The sequence below is a fragment of the Schistocerca gregaria genome, chromosome 5 (genome assembly GCF_023897955.1).
Source record: "Schistocerca gregaria isolate iqSchGreg1 chromosome 5, iqSchGreg1.2, whole genome shotgun sequence".
NCBI classification, from domain to species: domain Eukaryota; kingdom Metazoa; phylum Arthropoda; class Insecta; order Orthoptera; family Acrididae; genus Schistocerca; species Schistocerca gregaria.
Window position 1 is genome coordinate 165,489,669 of NC_064924.1, and position 27,298 is coordinate 165,516,966.

Below are 27,298 nucleotides of genomic sequence, written 5' to 3' on the forward strand. Positions count from 1 at the left end.
GCTCATATTCAGTTAAAACAGAATTGTCAAATTTAAAAGAATAATAACTCAGTTATACACAACAGTTATTTTTTGTATGGAAGTAACATTTAAAAAGCTTCTGAAAGTCAGCATGAAATATCAAGCCCTTATAGTAAGGTGTAGCATAATATGCTATATTTAGGGTAAAAATTCAACTACAAAACTGGAACATATGTAAAGGTTAGCAACCAAAACAATTTACTAGAAATTTGCCATTTTTAGAAGTGATCGTCTTCAATTCAAATTTTACAAAATATGCAACAAAGAAGACATTATTAAAAAAAAACTGTGTCAGACATTTCTGCCATTACTCTAAAACTTACTGTTACCCTTTAGCTTTAGTGAATATGTAATATTTATTATTAGTTTACAAAAGTATAAGTAGTAATAATATATTTATCACCACAAATTGTTACTTTTGTGTATAAGGGCCAGTGTCTTGCCAAAGCAGTGAGTTACAACTGAGTTGATAGTGATTTGCCATTTAGTTCATGTTAGTACCAGTGCTCGATTGAATAAATGAAGAATATTTATCAGTGTTTTAGTGTTGGGACTTTTTTTTTTCACCAAAAAATTAAACTACAACATTGCTAAAGAATTCCACATTACTCAAAATATGAATCCAGGATATTTTGAGAAAGTAAACATCAACAACAATTAACTTTACCCTTGAGTTCTTCAACAAAAGTAACCATTACAAAAGTAACATTTCCTGCTCTAAAACATCTCTAATTAGCCAAAGCTCCTTAATTAGTTGCTGGGTCAAATACAATCTATAATTAGAACTATGCACTAAATTTTTAAATTCTGTTCAAGAGTAAGAATACTGTAACATACATCTTAGCAATACATTTTTAAGGATCATGGAATGAGGTCACAACATTCGGTAATAAGTAAGCCAACCAATCATGATGAGATGGAATTTCTCACACTCACTCCCCAATACTTTCATGTCAGAATGGTTTTTGTTGCTAACAATAATTATCAGTTTCAGCTGAATTGTAATGTACACAATCACAAACCAAGAATAATGTTCATGCATACTTTGCCTCCTTGTCCCAAGATTCAGAGCAGAGTTACGTACTGTTGTGCAAAGATATTATTCAGCAATATCCCAACTAACAGAAAACAAGAAATTATGAAGCTCTATTCATTCAGTAGAAAACCATTTCTCATTAGCTAATATCTCTACAGATTATGTGAATCCACACACTGAGGGATTGATAAGTTTTATTACCAACATAGCACATAGTAGTGTTCACTGTGAAGCTGCATAGTGCAAAAAAAACTACATATTTATAGATGGAGGTAACTATTTTCTTTTAAAATATAACAGATACAGAGCAGCTTTTTAGCATAATTGATGGCTTTTATTAAAGTGGCTACTGTCTTTTCAATTTACTTGCTTAAATTTCACTGGAATAAGTATAAATACCATTAAGCAACGATAAGTTAATATGAATACAGTACATGAACTGTAATTTACATTAATGCCATACTCTCATTTCAACTCATCCCAAATCCTCGCAGGTCTTCCTTCTCAATGAGACCTATGACACTACAAATGAAGAAATAAATTACTACTTTGTTGACACATCCCAAACCTTTGAAGGTTTTCCTTCTCACTGGAATCACTATGAATGATGGAATAAATTACTATTGTGTTGGTAAGAGCATTGGCAACCAAATTTATTCATAACCTTTTCCCTTCTGTGTTCAACAAGAGGAAAATGAATTAAAGTAGTAGATGGGTGAAAAGTAATATTCAGCAAAAATACTGATCTTTGGTGTAGCAGACAGATGAAGCTGTTAACTAATTGCTGAATGAAAGACGCAACAGTATGAGATTTACTGAACCAAAGAGGAAAGACATCCACAATTTACTCTTTAAACTAGCTGCTGTTCATCAAGAATTGATCAAACAGATGCACTAGAATCTTCACATCTGACTAGACATATCTGACTTTGGCAAAGTAGTAACTCAGCCAAGTAACTCGAGTGCACCTGCATATGATACAAACACAGGAATTAATACACAGCAAATAAAATTCCACACCTGCCACAACATCTTTTTTAATAATATTTGATGTATTGGCTCCTGATGATGTCATGGTCCAAGTAAAATTAGAAGCTGGTACATTATCCTTTGCCTATGACTGTAATTCTCCTCAGTCTGAAGATAGAGCATTAACTATCTCCAACTGGCAGTTGTATTAATAAAGGTCATTTTGACAGAGGAGAAAGTCATTTACTACATTTAATAACTGCCATGGAAACTTCATAACATAGACAAACTCATGACTAACTAATAGGCCTACAAACAGTGACAGTCGGAAATTAGGTAAGGAGTTGTAAATGAGCAAGAGAAAGAAGGAGGCAATGTGGACACTGAATAAGTCAAACTATGATTTATGTGCCAAAAGCAAACTGGTTCTCTATCAGGACAATCTGAATTTTTGGAACACCAGAGCGAAAAAAAGTGTTTCTAGCTTTAAAACATCATTAAGTGAGGGAAAGAAGGAAATATTTGTTCACAGTCTCATAGACAGAGAGATTATTAGAGATGGAGCACTTACACAGTTGACAATGGCTGTAGCTCTACTGAACAAATGAGCACGGCACTTGGCTTAAATGACCGAGGAAAACCAAAGATTATCTCAATCAGGATGGCTGGACAGTAATTTAAGCCCACCTTCTCCCAGACAAAGAAAACAATGTGTTGACCATTGCACAACCTGAGTCTGTTGTCGTGTGAAGAAAGGTTCCTGATGTTCTCATGATAATACAGAAGGATGGTTATTGTCATAAAATTAATAAATTACAACTTGCCATATAAAAGGCAGAACCGAAAAAACATTCGAGCAATCTTATTATACAACAGAATTTAAGATGAATTCCCTCAATCCAAAGAGATGTTGCTGGTTAGGTGAGAACAAAATAATTTAAAATTACTGAAGCCAGTGTTTTTATGTGGTCCAGTGTAACTACAACCTTCTGCCTTAATGTTGCCTTGCTATAAAAAGATTTGGTTTTACATTAAACATTCTTAGCTCTTGGTAAAATTTACACAATATTTTTCTTTCAAAAATTACAATGAACACATAGAAGCAGCTCCAGTCATTATTTGCTGAAACAATTATTGAAGTAAAAACAATGACTACCAGCTTCCAGCACAATGACGACTTCCATAATATTCAAGTCACCAAAACTGAACAAGTTGTCTACTTCAACTTTACCGAATTAAGAGACGCTATGCTAATCATGCCTATGCTAAGAAAGCTGGAAAATGCCAATGCATTGGCAACATACAAACTATTCAAAGAAATTTTTGCACCACCCTCTTGACTTTCATAGTTTATGTTTTTTGATCAGAAAACTCTTTCTCAAAACTCTTTTGACGAAAAGAAATAATACGCAGCAACCTGTGTACTAGAAGTAAAAGTGAGCCAGCATTTGGACTTTCAGCAGAGCGCATTGTGTCTCACACTGTGAATGGGCTATGCTAGATTGTATATCGTGAAGTGTCTACTATGCTTGTTGTGTGTCACAGTCAAGGGCATCAGTAAAGACTCACACTAACCACAGACGTTATTTGTATTCTTTGGTGTAGTGTCGCATATGTATGGTGACAAGTGCATCGCGGCTATCAAGCAGCTTCTGCAGCAGCCACCAGAGATTCTGTGTTTCGATGTGTGTGTTTTATTCCTTGATGTGTGAATTTTATATGTTCTATGCTTTTTGTTCTGTTCTTGCTTAATGTCAACCCTGGTTACAGCAGCAATTAGCTACATTTGTGTCACACATTCATAAACAGGAATGATTTTGCTATTGTGTTAAGTATTCCTGGCCAGCTATTTGCTGGAGTGTAACAATCTGCTTGTTTATCCTAGATAATTAAGCCCCACTGTTCCCAAAGAAAGACTTTCAATCCAGTGTAACCTCTAGTCTCTGAGTGAATACTTTATCCAAAAGTTGATCAGCCCAAAGAAAGCTGAACCAGACAATGCTATTCAGTGTGTCAACTCACCTTGAAGCATCATTTCAAGATTATTCTGTACATGCACTGTCTCTTTAAAGCAAGAAGTTGTCCACCAAAGTGGCATACACTACATCACAATTTGAAGATTCGGTTATCATCACGAGACACAAAACATTGAAGAACTGCCTCAGACTGGTCACCAAAGTCAACAACACCAGCTGATGACCACTACCTACAGATTAAAGATACAAGTATAGCTTTTGACATATTTTTCAACGTACACTGCCTTTTGACCTCAAGTTCTATCATACGACATATGATGCTAATCTGGAAACTAAGGATACAAGAATTTTTTGAAAAACAAAAAATGAATTTATTTTAATAAAATTTGCACGCATTGTAGTATAGGTCTTGCATTATTTTTACACATAATCACCATTTACCTCAACACATTTTGCTATCCATGGCATGAGTTATTTGACTCCTGCGTCACAGACATATCCTGCCGCCTTTTTCAACCAGTTCTTCACTTCAAGTTTCACCTCGTTATCATCAGAAAAGTGTTTTGCACGAAGTGTTGCTTCAATTTAGTGAACAGATGATAGCCACTAGGTATGAGATCGGGACTGGCAGAGGGACAGCTTAAAACATCCCAACCAAATGAAGTCCTCAACTCTGATGTCGCATAAGCGGTGTGAAGATGTGCGCTGTCGCGAAGGAGACAGACTCCCATTGTCAGCATCCCACGATGCTCATTTTATATGGCTCTGCAAAGTTTCTTTGTGGTCTCACAATGTCTTGCAGTACTTATTGTTTCACTTCTTTGCAAAAAAAATCAATGAATAGAGCCCCTTTCCAGCCCAAAACACTGCCATCATGATTTTCCTTGCTGTTTTCCGAGTTCTGAATTTTTTGACTGAAGGAGAATGAGTATGGTGCCACTGCATTGATTGAAGTTTGCTTGGAATATGGTGATAAGGCCAAGTTTCACCTCCTGTCACTATAGAGTTGAGAAAAGCCTTGTCTTTAGGCTCAAAACGGTCAAGAAATTCACGAGTGGCACTGACTCTGTTCATTTCGTGAGCTTCGGTAAGTACCTTGTGCACACATCTTGTGATAATTTAGTTGACCAGTTACAATTTCATGAACAGTTTGTGAAATGTTTGGACAAACTACACACTCATCGTCAACTGTCAAACAGCTATCAGAGAGAAGGTGTTCTTCAATTTTCTGCACCACATCATTAGTCACACCAGACGGCCTTCCGCTTCTGTCTTCATTGTGAATCTCCATCCTTCTAAAATTGAAATTCCATACCCATTTCATCACATGCTACCTCGATATTATGTCCTCTCCATAAACTGAAATTATTTTGCAATGAATTTCAGCGGTGTTCATGCCCTTAGAATTTACATAGTGAATTAAAGTGCACACTTCACACTTGGCAGGGGACGGAATGAGATCACTCATTTCTAACAGTCACCACAGCACTAATCGATGAGCAACTGATTGTTGGAATTGCTCATATCTTCAGTTGGCTTCCAGCTACACAGCAGTGGTACCAACTTCCCCCATGGACATTCCATGCTGAAGCTACATGCCTTGTAACCTTAGTTTCCGGATAACCCTCGTATATCAGAAGGAGCAAGGTTTTATTTTCTCAAGTAAATAGCCTTCCCTCAGTCATGATGAAAGATTACTGGACGAGTTCAAAATAAATATAAGATGACAACCAAGTGTGTCACATTTTACATGAAATATATGCATTTATGCAATCAGGACATCCACTTTTTTTCTTTATTCATAGAACAGGTTTTCTACAGCAACGTCTATAAACTTTTCTCAGTGTATTCTTGAGAGAAACCAAGAGTGCAGAACATAATAAATGTGGTACTGAAAAGGGCATTACTTGTTACAGTCACTAAACAGGTAAGAAGTTTCAAAGAAGTAGTCACACTACGACAGTTGCTGGAGGAAAAAAGTCATGGTGACATCATCGCTCCAAGGAGACAAATTATACACATGCTGCATGTAAACAGTGGTTGAATTCTCAACAATCATCAATACATGGGTCTGCTTTACTGCTCATTATTGTCAGTACACAAATTTAGCAGTCACTGGCATTTGTAACATAGTATCTGTGTGTTTGACTACATACTCCAATGCCTAGAATGGTTGTTATATTCCTTAAACCAACACAAGACTACACTAGATAGATTTGTTTCACATAGTAAAAAGCAACATTCCAATGATTCACATATGGGAAGACATTACTAACTCTACAACTCTGTTACATTTTCTACAAAAAAACTGTTTCACATGACTACTAAGATGATGAAGTCAGTTTCATTTGTATGTCTGCCAGTTTCTGTATGTCTGTGCAGTACCTGTTAATTCAATGACTATGAAAAACTGTGACTAAATAACACTTTAATGAAAGGTCAAAAATATGCAATTTGCAAAACTGAATTTGTCATTTCTGTTAATAATTCAAACTTCTGATTTAAGATTAACCATTATCAATTTCTCTTTAATGTGACCAAAATAGAATTACCAAAAATGCGAGACAAGGGAAGGCAGATGCCGCACTCAGCAAGGCATCTCCCGTGCATACAGCCCACACTTACATCTGATAAATCTGAGTTTTGTTCCATGATTTAGCACTGTTACCAAAACGGAATAATGGAAGAAATACAAAAATTCATATAAGATCTGCACCTGTTGCCGTGGATTGGTTTCATATGTTTGAGTGCATCACAGAAATGCTGACATTTACAAGAAATTTTTAAATTTACAGCTGCTGAATCACGATACCAACTTTCCTTTAAGAGGACTGCATTGATGCTTGGAACTTAATCAAACAACAACACAATAAATAACACTGCTACAAACCGCTGTTCAACCATTAGGAAAAGAGGTTATGGGGAACCAAGTGAGGTTAATCAATCATGACTGGTGCAGAATAGCAATGAGAGCCCGAAAGAGGGGGACTTCCCCTCCCATCCTTTGCTGGTCAAGTTCACATCTTCCAGCCCATGAATGTAAAAATCATTATTGTTAAACTCATTCAAATTGTAACTAAACTTGTTGAGAGATATGTAAAAGTACCTAATCGGAGTCTGACCTTAACCAGAATAATAGTTTCCATGTAAATCGAACTTTCAAAAATTTTAGAAGCAGTGTATTTTAAAGGCCAAGATTTAAATTTGGATGGTAAATGTATTATAGCATAAAAGTGTTACAATGATGTTTCTACTGTACTACATTTAGTTTTTTTTTTTTTTTTTGGTAAATGTTTATTCTGGGCTAGAATGAACACAAAAATACAAAAATGTAGATTACCAACCCCTTAGCTGTAAGTTAGAACATTGGTATTTTAGCACCATATTGTTGTTGCAAATTAATAAAGATGTACCAATTTCTAGGCAAATCAATGCAATATTAACCGGTACATAAGTGAGAATGAGATAAGTTTTGAAGGCAAGGATGACTCAAAGAGTTCCATTTGAAAAACTGTACAAGCAGTAATTATTTGAATAATGAATACAAATTCAAACAAGATATTCCATAAACAATAATCTGTTACAGAAAAAAATTGAATGGAAATAGAATTCCAACTAGGATAAATATTTAGGATTTAGTGTTGCAAGAGGTGCCTTTTGAGCACACAGCTGGGTGTTCCGTTTGCCATCCACATAAAGAGGATAAAAGCACTGCATTAGATCAGTCTGGAGTAGTCTGCAAGAGTTGCTTGACATGCTCACTTAGTGATGTATCCCGCAACTTAAAGCCACAAGCGTGAGCCTCAGATAGCTGCATATGAGAAAAACTTTAAATATTCATAAGTGAGACATGATCATAATAAATTTGTATTTCATAAATTTAAACTTTCATAAAAGTATTAGGAAAATCCGAAACACTAAATGTTACAGCCTCATTCATTTCGAATTTGTGAGTTTTTGTGTGCCATCCATATCCAAAATTTGGAAGGAGAACTAGATTTTCCACTTTTTAGCTAAGCAAAAGTATCACTGAAAGAAGTGGCTTATGTTCGATATAAACAGGGACTACAATTAATAGAACTCTGATAGGATTTCAAATGTGAAATGTGCAAGGTGCTGAGGAAAAAGTATTATTTGAGCGAGGTTTTACTGTTTGGTGCATGTTAACAAAAGGAACTATGTATATTTGAGCTTTTTCTTGGAACAGTGATAACAATACATCAGTAACAATTTCCTCACTACTTTGCACTATTAATTAAGAGGTTTTTCTCCCGCTAAGGAATACTTGAATGTCAGCAAGCAGAATACAGACTACAGGTAGTTTTTTACAACTATTCAGGTTACCTATCTCAGTAATTTACAGGCCCTTGACCAAGGGGCTACAATTCACTCCTAGAGACTGATTCTAGATTTTTATTCCTATTCAGCAAACGAGACATCCAGAAGGGATGCTAAGTGATCTGCATCTGAGTGAGGGAATAACTAGATTAAAACACACCTGTCACAAAATAAGGTTCCACAAACGTCTGTCACACTCTATCAAATGTAAGAAAATACCTAATTCAGATATACTTCACATATTCATTATTGTGGCTGTCATGTTAAATGCTCAGAATGTTGATGTTAAGCATTGATACAAGTTGCAAATTGATCCCTCTCACAAAATAGGCACTATTGCATATTGAACTTCATATGAATTTATTACAACACAATCCTGGGTTATATAGTGTTTCACAAGTCCATAGATGTTAGTCTGGTGAATGGGGAGGCCACTTTGTGTTTTCCAAACAACTGATCCCATGTGGTCTAAATGTTCTTTTACGAAGGTCTGTAACTATCTGTGCAGAATGGATGGAACCTCTGTCATGTTGGTATCACGTGGATTGCCTTATGTCCAGAGGGATGTCTCTCAATAACTGTGGAATGTTTGTATTAAGACTTGCAGATACTTGTGACTATTTAGAATACCATCAATAAAACATACCAATGATGCAGTTCTTGAAACTAAGACACAATACATTGACAGGCAAGGTCTTTGCCCATCTTCCCTTAACAGTATTAGCAGAATCTTGCATACAAATGCTACATCACTTTGCAGTTTTTGTAGACATCGTTCTGAACAATGTAGCTGATTTGAAAGTCACTGCCATGAAGCTGGAAGGGAGTGAAATGGGGAAAGGATCAAATGCAATGGAGTATACTATACACCATAAACTACATAGCTGATTCCACTCACACACTCAAGCTTCCTTATACTGATGTGGACTGTGTCTTATCACAGTTAAAAATTTTGTTGCCGTTTTTTTTCCATTGGCCTATTTTATTCTTCCCAGTTCAAGTTTTTAGAATTTTTTTATAGTGTTTACTTAGATCATGAGAGCTTGGCATGATCGTGGTACCTTTCAGCAGATAACTGATTCGTACCTATAACAATTCGGCAAAATTCATCATAAACAAAATCTACACTATGTGATCAAAAATATCCGGACACCCTCAAAAACATACGTTTTTCATATTGGGTGCATTGTGTTGCCACCTACTTCCAGGTACTCCATATCAACAACCCCAGTAGTCATTAGTCATTGTGAGAGAGCAGAACTGGGTGTTCCGTGGAATTCATGGACTTCGAACGTGGTCAGGTGATGGGTGTCACTTGTGTCATATGTCTGTACACAAGATTTCCACACTCCTAAAAATCCCTAGGTCCACTGTCTCCTATGTGATAGTGAAGTGGAAACGTGAAGGGACACGTGCAGCACAAAAGCGTACATGCCGAACCCATCTGTTGACTGACAGAGACCACAGACAGTTGGAGAGGGTCGTAATGTGTAATAGGCAGACTTCCATCTGGACCATCACACAGGAATTCCAAACTGCATCAGGATCCACTGTAAGTACTATGACAGTTAGGCGAGAGATGAGAAAACTTTGATTTCACGGTCAAGCAGCTGCTCATAAGCCACATATCACGCTGGTTAACGCCAAATAACTCCTCGCTTGGTATTAGGAGCGTAAACATTGTATGACTGAACATGGAAAAAAAAATGCGTGGAGTGATGAATCACAGTACACAATGTGACGATCCGATAGCTGGGTGTGGGTATGGCAAATGCCTGGTGAATGTCATCTGCCACATGTGCAGTGCCAAAGTAAAATTCGGAGACGGTGGTGTTATGGTGTGGTCGTGTTTTTCATGCAGGGGACTTACAACCATTATTGTTTTGCATAGCACTATCACAGGACAGTCTACATTGATTTTTTAAGCACCTTCTTGCTTCCCACTGTTGAAGAGCAATTTGGGGATGGTGATTGCATCTTTCAACATGATCAAGCACCTGTTCATAATGCACGGCCTGTGGCAGAGTGGTTACATGACAATAACGTCCCTGTAATGGACTGGCCTGCACAGAGTCCTGACTTGAATCCTATAGAACACCTTTAGGATGTTTTGAACGCCAACTTCATGCTAAGCCTCACCGACTGACATCGATACCTCTCCTCAGTGCAGTACTCCATGAAGACTGGACTGCTATTCCCCAATAAATTTTCCAGTGCCTGACTGAACGTATGCCTGTGAGAGTGGAAGCTCGCATCAAGGCTAAGGGCAGGCCAACACCATATTGAATTTCAGTTTTACTGACGGAGGGCACCACGAACTTGTAAGTCATTTTCAGCCCGGTGTCCAGATACTTTTGATCACACAGTGTTCATCCATCTTTTCAACTGTCAAATATACTGTGAAAGTCTGAATAGTTTTATGAGGCAGATGTCTATTGTATCTACATCTCTATCCATATTTTGCACATCGCTGAGAAGTGCATGGCGCAGGATACCTCCCATTGTATAAGTTATCAACGCTTTTTCCATTCCATTTACTCACGGGATGGACTGCATGAAGAATGATTGCTTAAGTCTCTCTTTGCATGCTGTAATTAGTCCAACCTTGTCTTCACGATCTATATGGGAGCAATACAGTTGAGCATATTCCTAGATTAATTACTTAAAGTTTGTTCTTTAGATTTTGCCAGTATGGTTTCTTGGGATAGTTTATGTCTATCTTCAAGTGTTTGCCAGTTCAGGCTTTTCATCATATCGGTGATGCTCCACCAAGAGTCAAGCGAATGCCCTTATTTGTATATGTTCAGTATAACCTGTTAGCCCTATTTGGAACAGGTCTCACACCAATGAGCTATATTCTACAATGGGTCACACAAGTGTTTTGTAAGCAGTTTCCTTTGCAGACTGATTCTATTTTGCTACTATTCTACAAATGAAGTGAAATCTATTTTATACCCTAGAAATTGTTACCTCCAGGTATTTGTATAAGTTCACTGATTGACAGAATACTATGTTTCGTCATTTTGTGAAGTGCAAAACTTCACTTTTATTTAAATTTTACAGCAGACACTTGAAAGATCTCTGCTCCTGTCAGAGAGTTAGTGGTTTACTGTGCAGTTACCTTGTTATTATTTGGTTAAGTTCCATAAGTACTTTGTCACAGAAATCCTCTTCAGAGACTCTTTCCAGTGCCACAAAAAAGAGGAGTTTTCAATAAAAATACCAATGTTACAATTTGTCAGCTATAAACATTAAAAATTACTTGCATATGTTAAAAAATTCACAACATTGTCCACTATAACTCAGCGAAAACCACACTTCGATATATTTACTCGCACTGTAAAAACTTTCAGTTGGCTTTCTTAGCTGCCTCACCCGGTATTTACAAGCATACATCAAAAAATGATTAATCTGCATTAAACATTATTGGGTTACTCATGTGCACGCAATATAGGTGTTTGGACTTACCTTGACCAGCAATAGCTGCTAAATATGAAGAATCTCTAACGTGCATTGATGACCTGAATGATGGATTTCCATCTACAAGCATAGTGAACCGATGTGACGACTTTGGAGTATCAATTGATGCTGTATCTTTAAAATTCAAGAAGGAACTACTACTTGATAATCGACTGCCTGCACTATGTTTGTTACAAGGATCAAGATGTTTGCTTCCATCTGATGATGCATTTAAACGGTTGAGATTCTCCAGCACTATACTCAGCCATGGTAAGTAAATAGCAGCAATACGTGCCATTTGACCCTAAACAGAGTTCAGAAAAAAATGTGGTGAATACATAAATACAAACAAGTAATATCTGACAAGTAATCCAAAAACATTCATGCACAGTCACTAAGAAATAGAAAGATTTACAATAAACAACAAATATAATTTCCTCAAAACTCATCCTTGTCTTCTGTTAAACAGGGACAGTTGGTGCTAACCTAACACTAGCACCTAATTTTTTTGAAGCAACTGAAATATTTTATATAATCTTTACAGACACATATGTTCCTGATCTACACCTAGATCCAACACTACAAAAAGCAGGTGTGCGGCCTTCTCAATTGCTACAGCAAACTGTCCTTACAATGCAAGCTCTGACACTGGGGCATGAGAGGGACTGACTGCTTATCAGTGTTTGGTGCTTCAAACAGATACAGCACAATAAGACACACAAAAATCTTTCTGTGCATAGTCAAATATCATACAGCACATCATCACCCTTTTGGGTACTGCCAACCCAAGGAACAAGGTTACATAAGCAATGTCAGATACTGTACATTGTGAAGCAGCCTTTTATGTCAACCATGCACTTGTGTTCAGTGACATGCTCTGACACTGGCTGTTTGTCTTTCCCCATGAACACAGACCAGCTATGACCCACTAACCTTGGTGGACATCCGGTTGGTAACCATGTCCCTGTGAAAGGCTATGCTGATGTTGTAGAGGAAGTGGTTATATGGTATGTCTACATTCCAGGGGTTCTCTATGCCCTGTATACCTGTTGCAGGACTGGTACAGAATTATTAGGAAGGGTAAGCCTTGCATCTGGATCTTTCACATGGATACAATCCATGTTGGATGTAAGAATGTCATAAGACCAAAATAATATAATCTGTGGATAGATTTGGTGGGCAGCAGAACCTCTCTTTATTGCAATCAACATCCTGGTGGAGAATAAGGCACAGCTCTTCTAATCTGTGTTACATTGAATAATCAGCTATAGCTGGTTAGTAGGAATAGGTAGAGCGTTAGAAGTATGAGAGAATTGGCATGGAATATGGAAAATCTGTCTGTGGATCATGTTTGAAGAAAATGGAACTAGGGTGGAGGGGTGTAATTCCCAATTGTGGAAAGCCTGGTACAACCTTTAAAACACATAATATATTTATTCATTACTGTGCACCCACTGTACAAGGGAGATGTTATGGTTCAAAGACGGTGTAAGCTAATGATGTAGAGGAACTGTTGGACATTGGTGGGTTTGATGTGAAGGGTGATTTTTATGGATCTGGCAGAGAGATGGACATCAACTAATGAACTGATTAATAAGTGACAAACATTAGGTACATAGCAACAATTAAAAAAATAGTATTTTTTACTCTTGTCATACAGAACTAAAGATGAATTTTTATTAGCAAAAAAAACTGAATGTAAGCTGCTTAAAGTATTGTTCTTACTGGGGCCACATAATTGTTTTGGAGGTTTATTTAAATTAGCTATTAAAATCATGGTTCAAAAGTTTTAGATAGTCTACAGTTTTCAGCATGGAGCTCCTGCACTGAAGAAGTCCACATTAATTCAAACTATACAGTTTGTTTGAACATTATTTCAAGATGTAGCAGTTCAAAATTTAAGAGTACCAACACTCTTAATCTGAAGAAAGCATTCTCACACAAAAATCAAACCAGAAAATGCTTTATTCTCTACTGAGAACCAAAGAAATTTAGACAACAAAAACACATTAAAAACAAAACAAGAACAAATTAACAATTTTTGAGGGAAGAATTTTTGATGAAAATTGCTGCTGTCTTTATTGAGGGAAGAAGTTTTGACGTATATTGCTGTTGTCTTTAGTAATGTGGTCAGCAGTGGAAATATTGCAACAAAGCAGTTCAGTAATTACTTCTCACAAGGATTCACAGACTTCATAATAATAATTAATCTATCAATGAATAATCATTAAATCAATCAATAACAATTACTTATCAGAAGAGCTTATTAAGGTCTATGATTTTGAAAACTGGTGGCTGAGGCTATAAAGGACAACAACTGTTTCATCTATTCCAAAACTACACCACAGCAGCAGGTAGTAACAATGGCAACTGCTCACCTGCCAAAAGCAATGCAGCTTCAAAGAGTTGCAGTGATGTCGTTCCAATAACATAACAATGCAGAGAATTGCTCTTCAATGCGTTGTATCAAAACTAAATTGATTTTTTAAAATTTTGTTTGGTTGTATTTTGGGGTAGTTAAAGTGTGTTTCTGTTTGAAAGATTGATTTAATGGAATTAACTCTGTAGGTGTGACAAAATTTAATGGGATACATTATTTATTAACTTGTTATTACCAGTGTGGACAAGAAGAACAGAGGAAATGTTTAGCACCATGTCTGAATTAAACATTAGGAGGAAACAACTAATAAAAACAATGCCAACTTAATATACTAAACTAGATACTACCAGTGCAAGTATCAAATCTCAAGGTGATGAGTTGGAAACTATTAAAAGGAACCCAGTTGATCAAGGTACTAGATTTGAAAAGGCTCTGACTGAGTCAAAGGAACAATTGCTGAAGTTAATAACAGACTAGAAATTGCTAGTGTTGATTTAAAAGACAAATTACATAAGCAGGTCCAGAGACCTGAAGAACACATCACAGACTCATAAAAAGAAAACTTCAAAATAAATAATCAAATAGCTGAATTAGAATCTACTGTCATAAAAAGAACAAATGAGTTACATTTTGGATTACTTGTATGATCTGATTTAGTGGTAAATATATTAGTTACAAGTTTTGTTGAGTTAAAGGTTGGATCAAAACAAACCTCAGACAAAGAGTGTCAGTCTGAATACTTCAAAATCAGATACAGATTTAAGCAAGGTAGAAATTTTCCATTCCACTTTGTCAACTTTGGAAGATGGTAGTTGTGATTTATTCAAACTAACTATCAATACACCTCTTTCACCAGATGTGGTAGGCTTATCAGCACATTTAGGACAGATTAATTGATTTTAATGCCCAATTAAATTAAACTAGAGAAACATATACTTGACAGATTTTTGTCAACAATTTTGGAATGAGTGTGCAGACTTCAGATGTCTGTTAACTTTTAGTGTTAATGTATATTAAATATATGGTGTTTTTGTATGATTATGTGCTTATATTTCTGTAAGTGTGAAGAATTTAGTATTAACATTTATTGCAGTGATTACTTATGAAAAAGACAGAGTGAGAGCTAGTTAAAACATTATTTTTGAACTTTAAATTAGATCAATAGTGATTAAGTATTTTTGGAAAATTAAAAGTATATAGAAAACGAAAAATCAGATAGAACGTCAAAAGCCTTGTGACTATATTAAGCAAACTGAAGTGCACGGGTTGACTGATGTATCCAGAAATGCATCTTGAGATACATTTTTCAATGCCGCTGACACAGAGTGGTAATAGTTAAGTGCCATCGACTTCAGGGAGTTCATAATCTGTATGAACTATGCACACTGACACAAGGCTCCAGCTGTCAGTTATATTTTTCCCTATTTAGATTTCCTTCTATAGCTCCACCTACATCTATATTCCGCAAACAACCATGAAGTGCATGGCAGAGGATCTGTCCTATTACATCAGTTATTAGGGTTTCTTCCCGCTCCTTTTATGTGTGGAGCGTGGGAAAAATGATTGTCTGAAGGCCTCTGTTTGTGCTGTAATTATTACAATCTTGTCCTCACAATCCCTATGTGACCAATACATAGGGGGTTGTAGTACATTTCTGGAGTCATTATTTAATGCCAGTTCTTGAAACTTTGTTATTATACCTTCTCAGGATAGTTTACGTCTACCTTCAAGCGTCTGCAAGTTCACTTTTTCAGCATCATTGTGACATACTCCCTGAGCCAGACAAAACTATGACAATTCATGGTACCCTTTTCTGTATCCATTCAATATCCCCTCTTAGTTCTACTTGATACAATTCCCACATACTTGAGCAAAATTCTATAATGGGTCACACGAGGATTCGCAAGCAATCTCCTTTGTCAACTGATTCCACTTTCCCAGTATTCTCCCAATAAACTGATGTCTAGTGCTTGCTTTGCCCACAGCAGAGCCTGTGTGTACGTTACATTTCATATCTCTACTAAGTGTTACACCCAGGTATTTCTATGAGTAGGCCGATTCCAACTGTGACCCACTGATATTATGGTCAGAGTATACCACTCTTTTTTTCTTTTTTGAGAAGTGCACAATTTTGTATTTCTGAGCATTTACAGCAAGTTGTCAATCTCTGCACCACTTTAAAATCTTATCAACGTCTGAATATTTATGCAGCTTCCTTCAGACAGTACTTCATTATCGATAACTGTATCATCTGCATATTGTCTGCAAGGTAATTAACATACAACATGAACAGCAAGGATTCCAACACACTACACTACACTGTTGGTGAGATAGTTACTGTGTTGGAGTCTGTGATCCATCCTTACTTTGTTTTAACGTTTCTAGTCTTACCTTTCCCAACTTTCTCCTCCACCAGGAGTACCAAATCTATCCTTTCTCTTTCCACATTCAATAATTTCCATTGCAGAAACACTTCTTTTATCCAGATATTAAAAGCTGTTTTCATAGGGTTGCCATAGACATTGCAAAACATAGGCTGTTTCCGGACAAAGCTATGCAGCATAAAATTTATGACCAGAAATGGTGCTTATTGAATGTGCCTTGAGAAAAAATACACATGAAATGCTCAGTTGTAGTTAACTGGTAAGTTAGTGAATAAACTAGAGGTGTGAACTGGACTACCAGACCTAGTTGTGGTTGGTCCACATTTTCAAATGAACTGAGACAGTATTCAAAACAATTATGGACAAACAAAATTAAGGCTGTTACATGTTTAATGAATTCAAAGTGGAATTATACTAGCTGATTCTACATCATACTTTTCGAAGAACAGGAATTGCTTCAGAAGAGAGCGTGTTCCTGTTTCAGGAATTATGATGTATTTTAAGTCTTTCACGATACCACAACTCAAACTGAAGAAAATGCTGATGATAGTGATAAAAGTGAAGACTACATAATGGCTCAATAAGATGTGATGAATAATTTAACCACAGTGCAAAAGTTACATGAATGGTAGAGAGGTAAACATCCAATGAGCAATTGAGATAGAGTAGCTGCTGTTTTAACATATCATGGAGAACCACAAACGATTCAAGGAGCTAGGAAATCAAATCCTGGAGATCAATGGAAGGAAGCAACGGATCAAGAAATATTAGAAAGAGGACCAGGCATGTGTTTTAGAAGATTTTTCTTAAAGATAATAGTCTTTTTATGTAAAATACAAAACAAAAGTAAATGTTTATCGTTCTATGGATAAACACAAGGCTAGAATGGCAATTTAGGAATTATCACAACAAACAAGGAACTTGTGATTCTTCAGAATTTCTTGGCAATTTGCTAACATTCTCTAGTCGTTGGGTGTATTGCCAGAGATCATAATCTTCTTTGCATGATATGCTACCTATGACTGAATGTTGGATGGAGCGTGCCTGTAATTCGTGCCTTCTGGCTTCTCATGCCATCTACGGTCAGCTCCCAAAGGCATCACCCTCAAGTGTCTCCATCGTCTGAAATTCTGATTGCTATCCACACACCTAGATGCTGCCCTACGCTAACCTATTTTTCATCCAAGTCAAATGGTCATGTTCTGTTTGCAATCCATTATCGTTTGTGTCCCTCTGGAACATTTTGCTCTCAGTTCATTCTACCTGGCAGCATGCTTATGGCTTCTGTGCTGCTGAATTAGGTGACCTTGGTTTACGAAAGCTATAAATTTGTAGTACACCTCACCAATGTGACATATATGTTGGACAAACTACAAGAATTGTTGAAACTTACTGCCAAATTAAAACTGTGTGCAGAACCAAGACTCGAACTCGGAACCTTTGCCTTTCGCGGGCAAGTGCTCTACCATCTGAGCTACCCAAGCACGACTCACGACCCGTCCTCACAGCTTCAATTCCCCCAGTACCTCATCTCCTACCTTCCAAACTTCACAGAAGCTCTTCTATGACCCTTGCAGAACCAGCACTCCTGGAAGAAAGGATACTGTGGAGACATGGCTTAGCCATAGCCTGAGGGATGTTTCCAGAATGAGATTTTCACTCTGCAGCAGTGTGTGCGCTGATATGAAACTTCCTGGCAAATTAAAACTGTGCTGAACACTGCTTGGAACTTGATTATTCCATGAGCTAGGAAGACACAAGAATCCTGGCCCAGACACTGGAACAGCACAGTGATGGAGTCATTCAAAATTAAACTAAAAGAAAACCTAATCAATCAGGACAAGAACTATTAGATGAGTAAAGCTTGAGAGTCTGCACTGAATCTGTTAAAGGCCCAACAGATATAGATCCCATCAACACACAAGCCTCAAGCATGTTGCCAAGCAGGACGGACTAACAACAGAACATCCCACTATGACACAAACACACATGAACTGCAAACAGGAAGTGATCAATCGACTTGGACCAAAACAAAAAACTCAAGGGCAATACCTGTGGGTGAGAGCGGCATTTTGGATGTCAGACAGTGTGGTCTCCCAAGTGTGGTGCATGTGGAAGCAGTCTGCATACAAAGTGGGAAAGCAGTGGGAGCAGACCGCAGGCAAAGCAACAGACATTGTTGATTCCCAAGGGTAGTGCCCACATAAGTGGTCCAAGACAGCAAAAGAAGGTGGCAAGCATAGACCGTAGAAGGGGCGGGAAGGCAGTCTCCAATCAGTCTCCAATTGCACCTGATTTAGGTGACAAGTTACATAGCCAAAATGTCATGCATGGAAGACTGCTATATCCAATAGTACACCGAATAACTCAAGCATGTCAAAATAGGGACTGGTTATAACCAGATGTAGTCCTATGGCACGAAAATACACTACTGGCAATTAAAATTGCGACAGGAAGATGATGCTGTGATCCGCAAGTGATTAGCTTTTCAGAGCATTCACACAAAGTTGGCGCCGGTGGCAACACCTACAAGGTGCTGACATGAGGAAAGTTTCCAACCGATTTCTCATACACAAACAGCAGTTGACAGGCATTGCCTGCTGAAACGTCGTCGTGATGCCTTGTGTAAGGAGGATAAATGAGTACCATCACGTTTCCGACTTTGATAAAGGTCGGATTGTAGCCTATTGCAATTGCGGTTTATTGTATCGCGACATTGCTGCTCACGTTGGTCGAGATCCAATGACTGTTAGCAGAATATGGAATCGGTGGGTTCAGGAAGGTAATACGGAATGCCGTGCTCGACTCCAACGGCCTCATATCACTAGCAGTAGAGATGACAGGCATCTTATCCACATAGTTGTAATGGATTTTGCAGCCACGTCTCGATCCCTGAGTCAACAGATGGGGATGTTTGCAAGACGACAACCATCTGCACGAACAGTTCGACGATGTTTGCTGCAGAATGGACTATCAGCTCGGAGACCATCACTGCGGTTACCCTTGATGCTGCATCGTAGACAGGAGCGCCTGCGATGGTGTACTCAACAATGAACCTGGGTGCACAAATGGCAAATCATCACTACTTCCCTGTATAAGCCGCTCATTTTTGGGCACAGCATGTGACCAGGTTAAAGAAAGAAGGGTAACATTTTCTGCAAGACCTATCCATTGTTTTGTAGCACAACGCTCAGGCATATATGGTGCAAGTTCAGACTAATTTGTTTGATCAATAGTAGCTGGAAAGCACTGTACTACCCACCACACTCTGCGAACTTTAGCCCTCATGATGTCAATCTGACTCCTAAAATGAAGCATTTGCTTCAGAAATTTTACAGAGATTTGTCAGGCAATCAGAAATTCTCAGAAATTCGTCAGGCAATAGATGCTCTGCTCACACTATCAGCACAATTGGCATTGCTAAGTGTATCATAAGACTTCCACATCACTGGCAATGGATTATACAAGGTGCTGGTTAACTACTTTTTAAGGACAGTAAAATTTTGAAAAATATATCTATTTTGTAATTGTAAATAAATAGTTGCCAAATATTTAAGTTCCAAACCTCATATTTATTTTAGTCTAATTAATGTAAAATTAATTAAGATAACTCATTTATTGTTCCATGTCAGTTGCATATTTTTTAATTAGATTACATGTTTCGATCACTCTGGATCATCTTCTGATCTAAGTAGTTGCATCAACAATCCATTTTGTCTGCTCAGAATCACATATCAGAGTACTGCACTCTGATATGTGGTTCTGAGTAGACAGGATGGATTGCTGTCACAACTACTTATATCTGAAGATGATCCAAAATGATCAAAACATGTAATCTAATTTTAAAAATGTGCAACTGAGACAGAATAATCAATGAGAATTATGTTAGTTACCTAAACAGTTGCTGAATCTCTCAGGTCAATTATATCGACTATAGCAAAAATTAATTTATGAAGCCAGTACTATTTTTCATACATATGCTTGTAATAATAATAATAATAATAATAATAATAATTCACCTAGACAAGTGCATATGACTATGACCATGACTTAATACTTAATCTCACGTCTATAAATATCAGAATCTGGAGACTGCAGCCACTGCTTCATTTACATTTTCATGTTTTTCTTTTATAAAATTACAATACCAAAATGTGTCATAACTGTGCTACCATAATTACTTCTTTTGATTTGATATCTTCTGGGAAATAACAAAGTACCATCATTGACAATAAATGTAGAAACACGAATTTTCTCACCAAAACTGTGAAAGATGGAGCAATAATTTCCGTTTGTTGGTACTGCAACTTGGGCATACAATTTCACTGATTAAACATCACACAAGGAACAACTCCAATAATTTTAATGTGTTATGAACTAAAATACATTTTTTTACTTTAGATATACCTTATTTTGATATCTGTCATCAAGTTCGTGTTTTGCTAATAAGTCTCGAAGAGTGGAGATAGCAATTTTTCTAATCTGAGAGACTTCATTTAGTGAAGTTCTCACTTCCTGAAGCAGAAGACCAACCAGGAAATGTTGCTTGCAAAATTCTTCTGACAGACAGAAGCCATCAACATAATCTGAAAAAGCAATTACTATTGTAGTATGAATGTAATTTATAACATAAAATGACTGCTAAGAAATTGAGCTACAAGTTTATTTATTACCTGATCTTCCTTTAAGTCCTATTCTTGAATGGCGTATTGGAAGATTGAAGGCCACATAGTGTTCATGTGAGCAAATAATTTGCAAAAAAACAAATTTACACTCATGAAGAGTTTTTGGATCTCCTGGATTGAACTTGTCCATGTAAGAGTTAATTAGTTTAAACACATAGCCTCTGTCCATGAATGTTAGACATCTCTGGAAACACAACAGAAATCATGAGAATATCAGTGACCACACTATGAACTTCTTATTTTCTATAGATAAACCTATAAATTTCTGACAAAAATTAAAATTTTAAAGAATTTCTAACAGGCCAAAAATTTCAATATTCAGTAAACATAACTCATATAGTAAACAATGACACTTATTAATTAATGCATATATGTGCAATACAAATGGGGCTTGTAGAATGAAGGATAGGTGGTAATAATTCATGTTGTAGATTCTGAGCAACTAACAACTCCTCTTCTTTCAGTGACAGATATGTTTATAATTTCAACTGACTTTGTGTGTGAAAATAAAAAACACTTATTTACAATCAGGGAGTTAAATTAGTTCTCTTGCAAGAATATATGTTGTGCTACATGCATTTTCCCACTTTCAATTTTAGATGGAGCTAACTAAATAGTTGCCAAAGTGCCAAGTGTGATTACTAATTATCAACAAAATCCAACAACTATTAAAGATAAAAATATCAGGGAAAGTCTATTTATTTATACGCTATGCTACAATAATATTTTAAAATTACTAAAACACTGATAACAAAAACAACTGGCTTCAGTACATGAAGTCATACAGACTATATTATTCTAAAAACAAAGATGATGTGACTTACCAAACAAAAGCGCTGGCAGGTCGATAGACACACAAACAAACATAAACATACACACAAAATTCAAGCTTTCGCAGCCAACGGTTGCTTCTTCAGGAAAGAGGGAAGGAGAGGGAAAGACGAAAGAATGTGGGTTTTAAGGGAGAGGGTAAGGAGTCATCCCAATCCCAGGAGCGGAAAGACTTACCTTAAGGGGAAAAAAGGACAGGTATACACTTGCACACACACACATATCCATCCGCACATACACAGAAACAAGCAGACATTATTATTCACAGTACGAAGCAGTAATAAGGTTAACCAAACAGAACACTTGTTGCTCAGACACAATCCTGACAGCTCATCTGCCCTGTGTCGTGCCTTACACACTTTCACTGTAGAATTAATACCAAATGCTCTGACAGTAATGATTTAGATGTCACTATCAGGTCTCACAGATTTGTTAATTAACAGTGACTTTTGAAGTTTACATGATGTAGGCAAAATGTTAATGACAGTATTTGAACTTTATGGACACTGCTACAACATGTGTTGCCAAATAAATGCAATTTATAACTAATTAATTTATGCTACATACTCTCCAAATTAAACACAGCCATTTGTTTATTTTTTATCACTAGTCCTGCCACCAAAAGTAACAAACTGATGCCAAGATCTGGATAGCTCTTTCTCTCACCCAATTTTCCCTTATGTCACTAAACCATCAGATGAATGTTGTGTGGTAAGACGAGTACAGTTTTATGTAGAACAGAGCTTGCAGTGTGCCATCCACACTTGTGTTGACATCGTGCAAAGTATTCATGAAAGTGTCTTACAATGAAATTTATTTTGAGACAACAAACTTAAAAAGTTATGGTTTCACACTCACTGTCCATTTTTTACTTGATCACTGCTGATGGATGACACCCTTCCTTCTACATAAATGCGACCAACTGTGTGTGTGTGTGTGTGTGTGTTTGTGTGTGTGTGTGGGGGGGGGGGGGGGGGGGGGTGCTACAAAGGCATACGTGACATGGTACACGAGGTGTTTCATTATATTTTCAAACAATAGAAAATCCGGGATGGAATGTAACAGTATTATGAAAAGGAAAGTTGCTACTCATGGTATAGCAGAGATGCTGAGTAGCAGATAGGCACAAAAAAAGACTGTCACAAATAAAGCTTTCAGCCAGTAAGGCCTTCATGAAAAATAGGCACCACACACACACACACACACACACACACACACACACACACACACACACACACAACTGCAGTCTCAGCCACACTGCGAGCAGAAGCACCAGTGCATGCTGGGAGTGGCGACTGGCTGGAGGAAAGGAGGAGGCTGGGGCAGGGAGAGGGAAGGACAGTAGGGCAGGCGCAGGGGCAGCGGATGGTGAAGTGCTGCTGACGAGCACACAGGGACGAGGTGGACAGAGGGTAGGGAAGCTACATGCAATCGGGAGGTTGGACGGAGGGAAGGGGTAAGGTGGGGAAGGGGTAAGGTGGGGAAGGGGTGGAGGGGGGGGGGGCAGGTGTAGTGGAAAAGGAGAGAAGTAAGAATGCTGGGTGCGATGGTGGAATGACAACTGTATAGTGCTGGAATGGGAACAGGAAATGGGCTGGATGGGTGAGGACAATGACTAACGAAGGTCGAAGCCAGGAGGTTATGGGAAAGTAGGACATATTGCAAGGATAGTTGCCACCTGCACAATTCAGAAAAGCTCACCTGGTTCAGATTCCCTGATGACATCTTTGTGATCTGGATCCAGTGTGAGGACACCCTATCCACATTCCTCCAGAATCTCAAACAACTTCCCCCATTTGCTTCACCTGGTCCTACTTAATGCAACAAGCCATGTTCATAGATGTTGCCCTCCGCCTCAAAAATGACTACATCAGTACCTCCATCTATATCAAACCTACTAACCACCAGCAATATCTCCACTTCGACAGCTACCACCCGTTCAATACCAAGAAGTCCCTTCTACACAGCCTAGCCACTTGTGGTTGTCACATCTGCAGTGACAAGCAGTCCCTCTCAAAATATAGTGAATGTCTCACTGAAGCCTTCATTGACTGGTCCCAACCTTGAACAAAAGCAAATCTCCTGTGCCTTATCTTTCCAGTCTCCCACCACCTCCCAAAGACCCTATGTCTGGCCACAGAGGAGCATTCTTCTCGTAGCTCAGTACCAACCAGGACTGGAAAGACTGTATTATATTCTCCGCCAGGGTTTGAACTACCTCTCGTCATGCCCTGAAATGACAACTGTCCTGCCCACTATCATTCACACCTGCCATCCACCAAACTTGCACAATATACTCGTCCATCCCTAAACAACCCCTGCTCCCAATTCTTTGTCTCATGGCTCATGCCCCTGTAACAGACCTAGATGGAAGGCCAGTCCCATACATCCCCCACCACCACATACGCCAATCTGGTCACAAACATCACCTATCCCATCAAAGGCAGCTCTACCTGTGAAACGAGTCGTGTGATCTACAAGCTAAGGTGCAACCACTGTGCTGCATTCTATGTGGGCATGACAACCAACAAGCTGCTTGTCAGCATGAATTGCCACTGATTAACTGTGGCCAAGAAACAAATGGACCACCCTGTTGCTGAGCACAGTACCAAACATTGCTTCCTTCATTTCAATAACTGCTTCACAGCCTGTACCATATGGATCCTTCCCACCAACACCAGCTTTTCTGAATTTCACAAGAGGGAAGTTTCCTTTGCAATATATCCTACATTCCAATAATGCTCATGGTCCCAACCTTCGTTAGTCATTGTCCTACCCATCCAGCCCCTTCTCTGTTCCCATTCCAGCACTACATAGCACTCACTCCATCATCAAACCCAGCCTTTTTACTTCTCTCCTTTTGTGCTACCCTCCCCCCCCCCCCCCCTTTCTTCCCTACCTTCCGTCTCAACTCCTCACTGCACATAGTTGCCCTACCCTCTCTCCACCTCATCCCTGTGCGCTTCCCAGCAGCACTTCACTGTCTGCCACCCCTAGCCTACTATCGCTTCTCCTCCCCACCCCAGCCTCCTTTACCCCCACCCAGTCGCCACTCCCATCATGCACTGCTGCTACTGCTCACAGTGTGACTTATGTTGCCTGAGACAGCAGTCAGTGTGTGTGTGTGTGTGTGTGTGTGTGTGTGTGTGTGTGTGTGTGTGTGTGTGTGTGACCTATTTTCGACAAACACCTTACTGGCTGAAAGCTTTATTTGTGATAGCCTTTTTGTTGTGCCTATCTGCGACTCAGCATCTCTGCTATATGGTGAGTAATATTAATGATATGTCCCAATTACTTCTAATGTTAACTTCTGAATAACTACCACACACAGAGCTGAATTTCAAGTGCACAGTCTTAATATTCTTCTGGAGTGACGAAGTTGCTTATTGTATGGTTTTCAATTATATTATAAATTTTATAAGATTTTCATTAATGTTATTCTAGACATACTGTGCACAAAATATGACTTTTGTACGTTGACACTCTTTTATTGTTCAGTTAAGCCCGTGCAGAAATCTTATATATTTTCATCAGCTCATGCTCCTTTCCATATGTCATGTTATCAAAGGCAAGAAGAGAATGTGCACAACAATAGGTATCTATAATCAATAATTTTCTCAGTATCGCCACTTCCATGTAGTAGGAGAGAAGCACATTGGAGGTGTCATATGATATAAATGCAAATCAGATTTATTCTAAAGCCCTATGTAACACACACCAACCTTGAGAAAACTTGCAATACTGCAATTCAGCTCTTGAGTTTCTATAGGCATTTCTTTGTACTTTTGTATTATATAAGGACACAGAACTTGAAGCAGATTCTGTATTCTGAACAAGAAGTCTGAAGCAAATCTTTCATTTCGATGCATCTGGAAGAAAAAGTATATTAAGTTTCAGGATGAATTACCAACACAGGCTTCAGAAATTATACAAATTCAGTATGAATAACACAGAAATTAAAAGTTGTAGCATCATAAGTTTAAGTGCTTGAAAATGTTACTATCAATAGTGAGTGCATCTCCAAATCATTTGAAGTAAAATCAATAAAATACAGAACTATATGTGAAAACTTGATTAAGGTCCAAAATGTCATAGTATCCAAAAGTGTGCATGAAAGGTGCACCTATGTATGAACCTAGGCTAGTTAAGAAAGATAACCACAGATGCCATCTGCTGCTGTTGTTTTACTGTCTGTCTGTCTAAACTCACATTATCTTGAATGCGCAGGGTTTTGGCACACTGTGTGTGTGTGTGTGTGTGTGTGTGTGTGTGAGAGAGAGAGAGAGAGAGAGAGAGAGAGAGAGAGAGAGAGAGAACTACTCTAGGGGTTAGTAATGCAACAAATCACCAATTCTTCTTCCCTGGGACCAACACCACACCTCAGCCAATTAGAAATTTATAATGACAAATACTATTGCAATTCATGTTGACAAAGCCAACAAACAATGTACAAAATTTAAACGTAATGACTTATATGTAATATGTTGTGACAAGTATCTTTATCTTGCAATAAGACAATAAACAGATGTAAAATGGCGATGAAAATGTTGTAGCTTAGTTGTTGGTTTAATACAAGACAACTACATGTTGGCTTAAATACAAGATAACTGGAGAGTAAAAGACATTCAAGTGTGATTATTCTACACACTCATGAAATACTGGAACATGTGTACAACTATTCTTCTGTGTTTCATGTACCATGTCACTTCATCAGCTGCAGCTGTTCTGAGTGTCACTATAATTTTTCAAGCATAATTTTGCAAAATAATTAATACAAACAAAGTATCTTTCAGTCACACGATGAAAGAAAACATCAATTTACCAAGCAATAGATGATAAACCTAGAAGTTTAAATGACATCTTAGTTTGTATAGCCTGTATTTTGTCTTTTGTTAATCTGTCCTGTTGTTGAACACATTTTTTGGTGGTATCACTCCATTTTCTTTAGTTATCATCGCACTATCATAGCCGATAACTCTTATTTCTTTCCACTCAATATTCTTGAACTTTCTGTTCAAGTTTCCCCTTGTACAAGTTTCATTCCTTCGGCAGTGTGCATTCAACTGATGAAGTACCCTAAAGTCATTGATTGGACGTATGGCTTAGCCACTCCAGGCTCAAGTGCAGCACGGAATGTCACCAACCAGGCAAATCAATTGATCTACGAGCCATCAGCTAGCCCTCATAGTTCTGGGCTATGAAATGGATCCAACGAGGCA

The 27,298-nt window shown here is 37.9% G+C and overlaps 1 protein-coding gene across 2 annotated transcripts in view; it reads right to left on the reverse strand.

The window, feature by feature from the left end:
* LOC126273114 (dedicator of cytokinesis protein 9) overlaps positions 1 to 27,298 on the reverse strand; it is a 319,479-nt gene that overhangs the window by 131,099 nt on the left and 161,082 nt on the right. For both annotated transcript variants that reach the window (XM_049976565.1, XM_049976564.1), the window contains 4 exons: positions 25,802 to 25,948; positions 21,237 to 21,432; positions 20,971 to 21,149; positions 11,809 to 12,103 (listed from right to left, as the gene is read on the reverse strand). In XM_049976565.1, the coding sequence (XP_049832522.1) occupies positions 11,809 to 12,103; positions 20,971 to 21,149; positions 21,237 to 21,432; positions 25,802 to 25,948 (817 nt within the window). The remainder of the gene's footprint in view (positions 1 to 11,808; positions 12,104 to 20,970; positions 21,150 to 21,236; positions 21,433 to 25,801; positions 25,949 to 27,298) is intronic.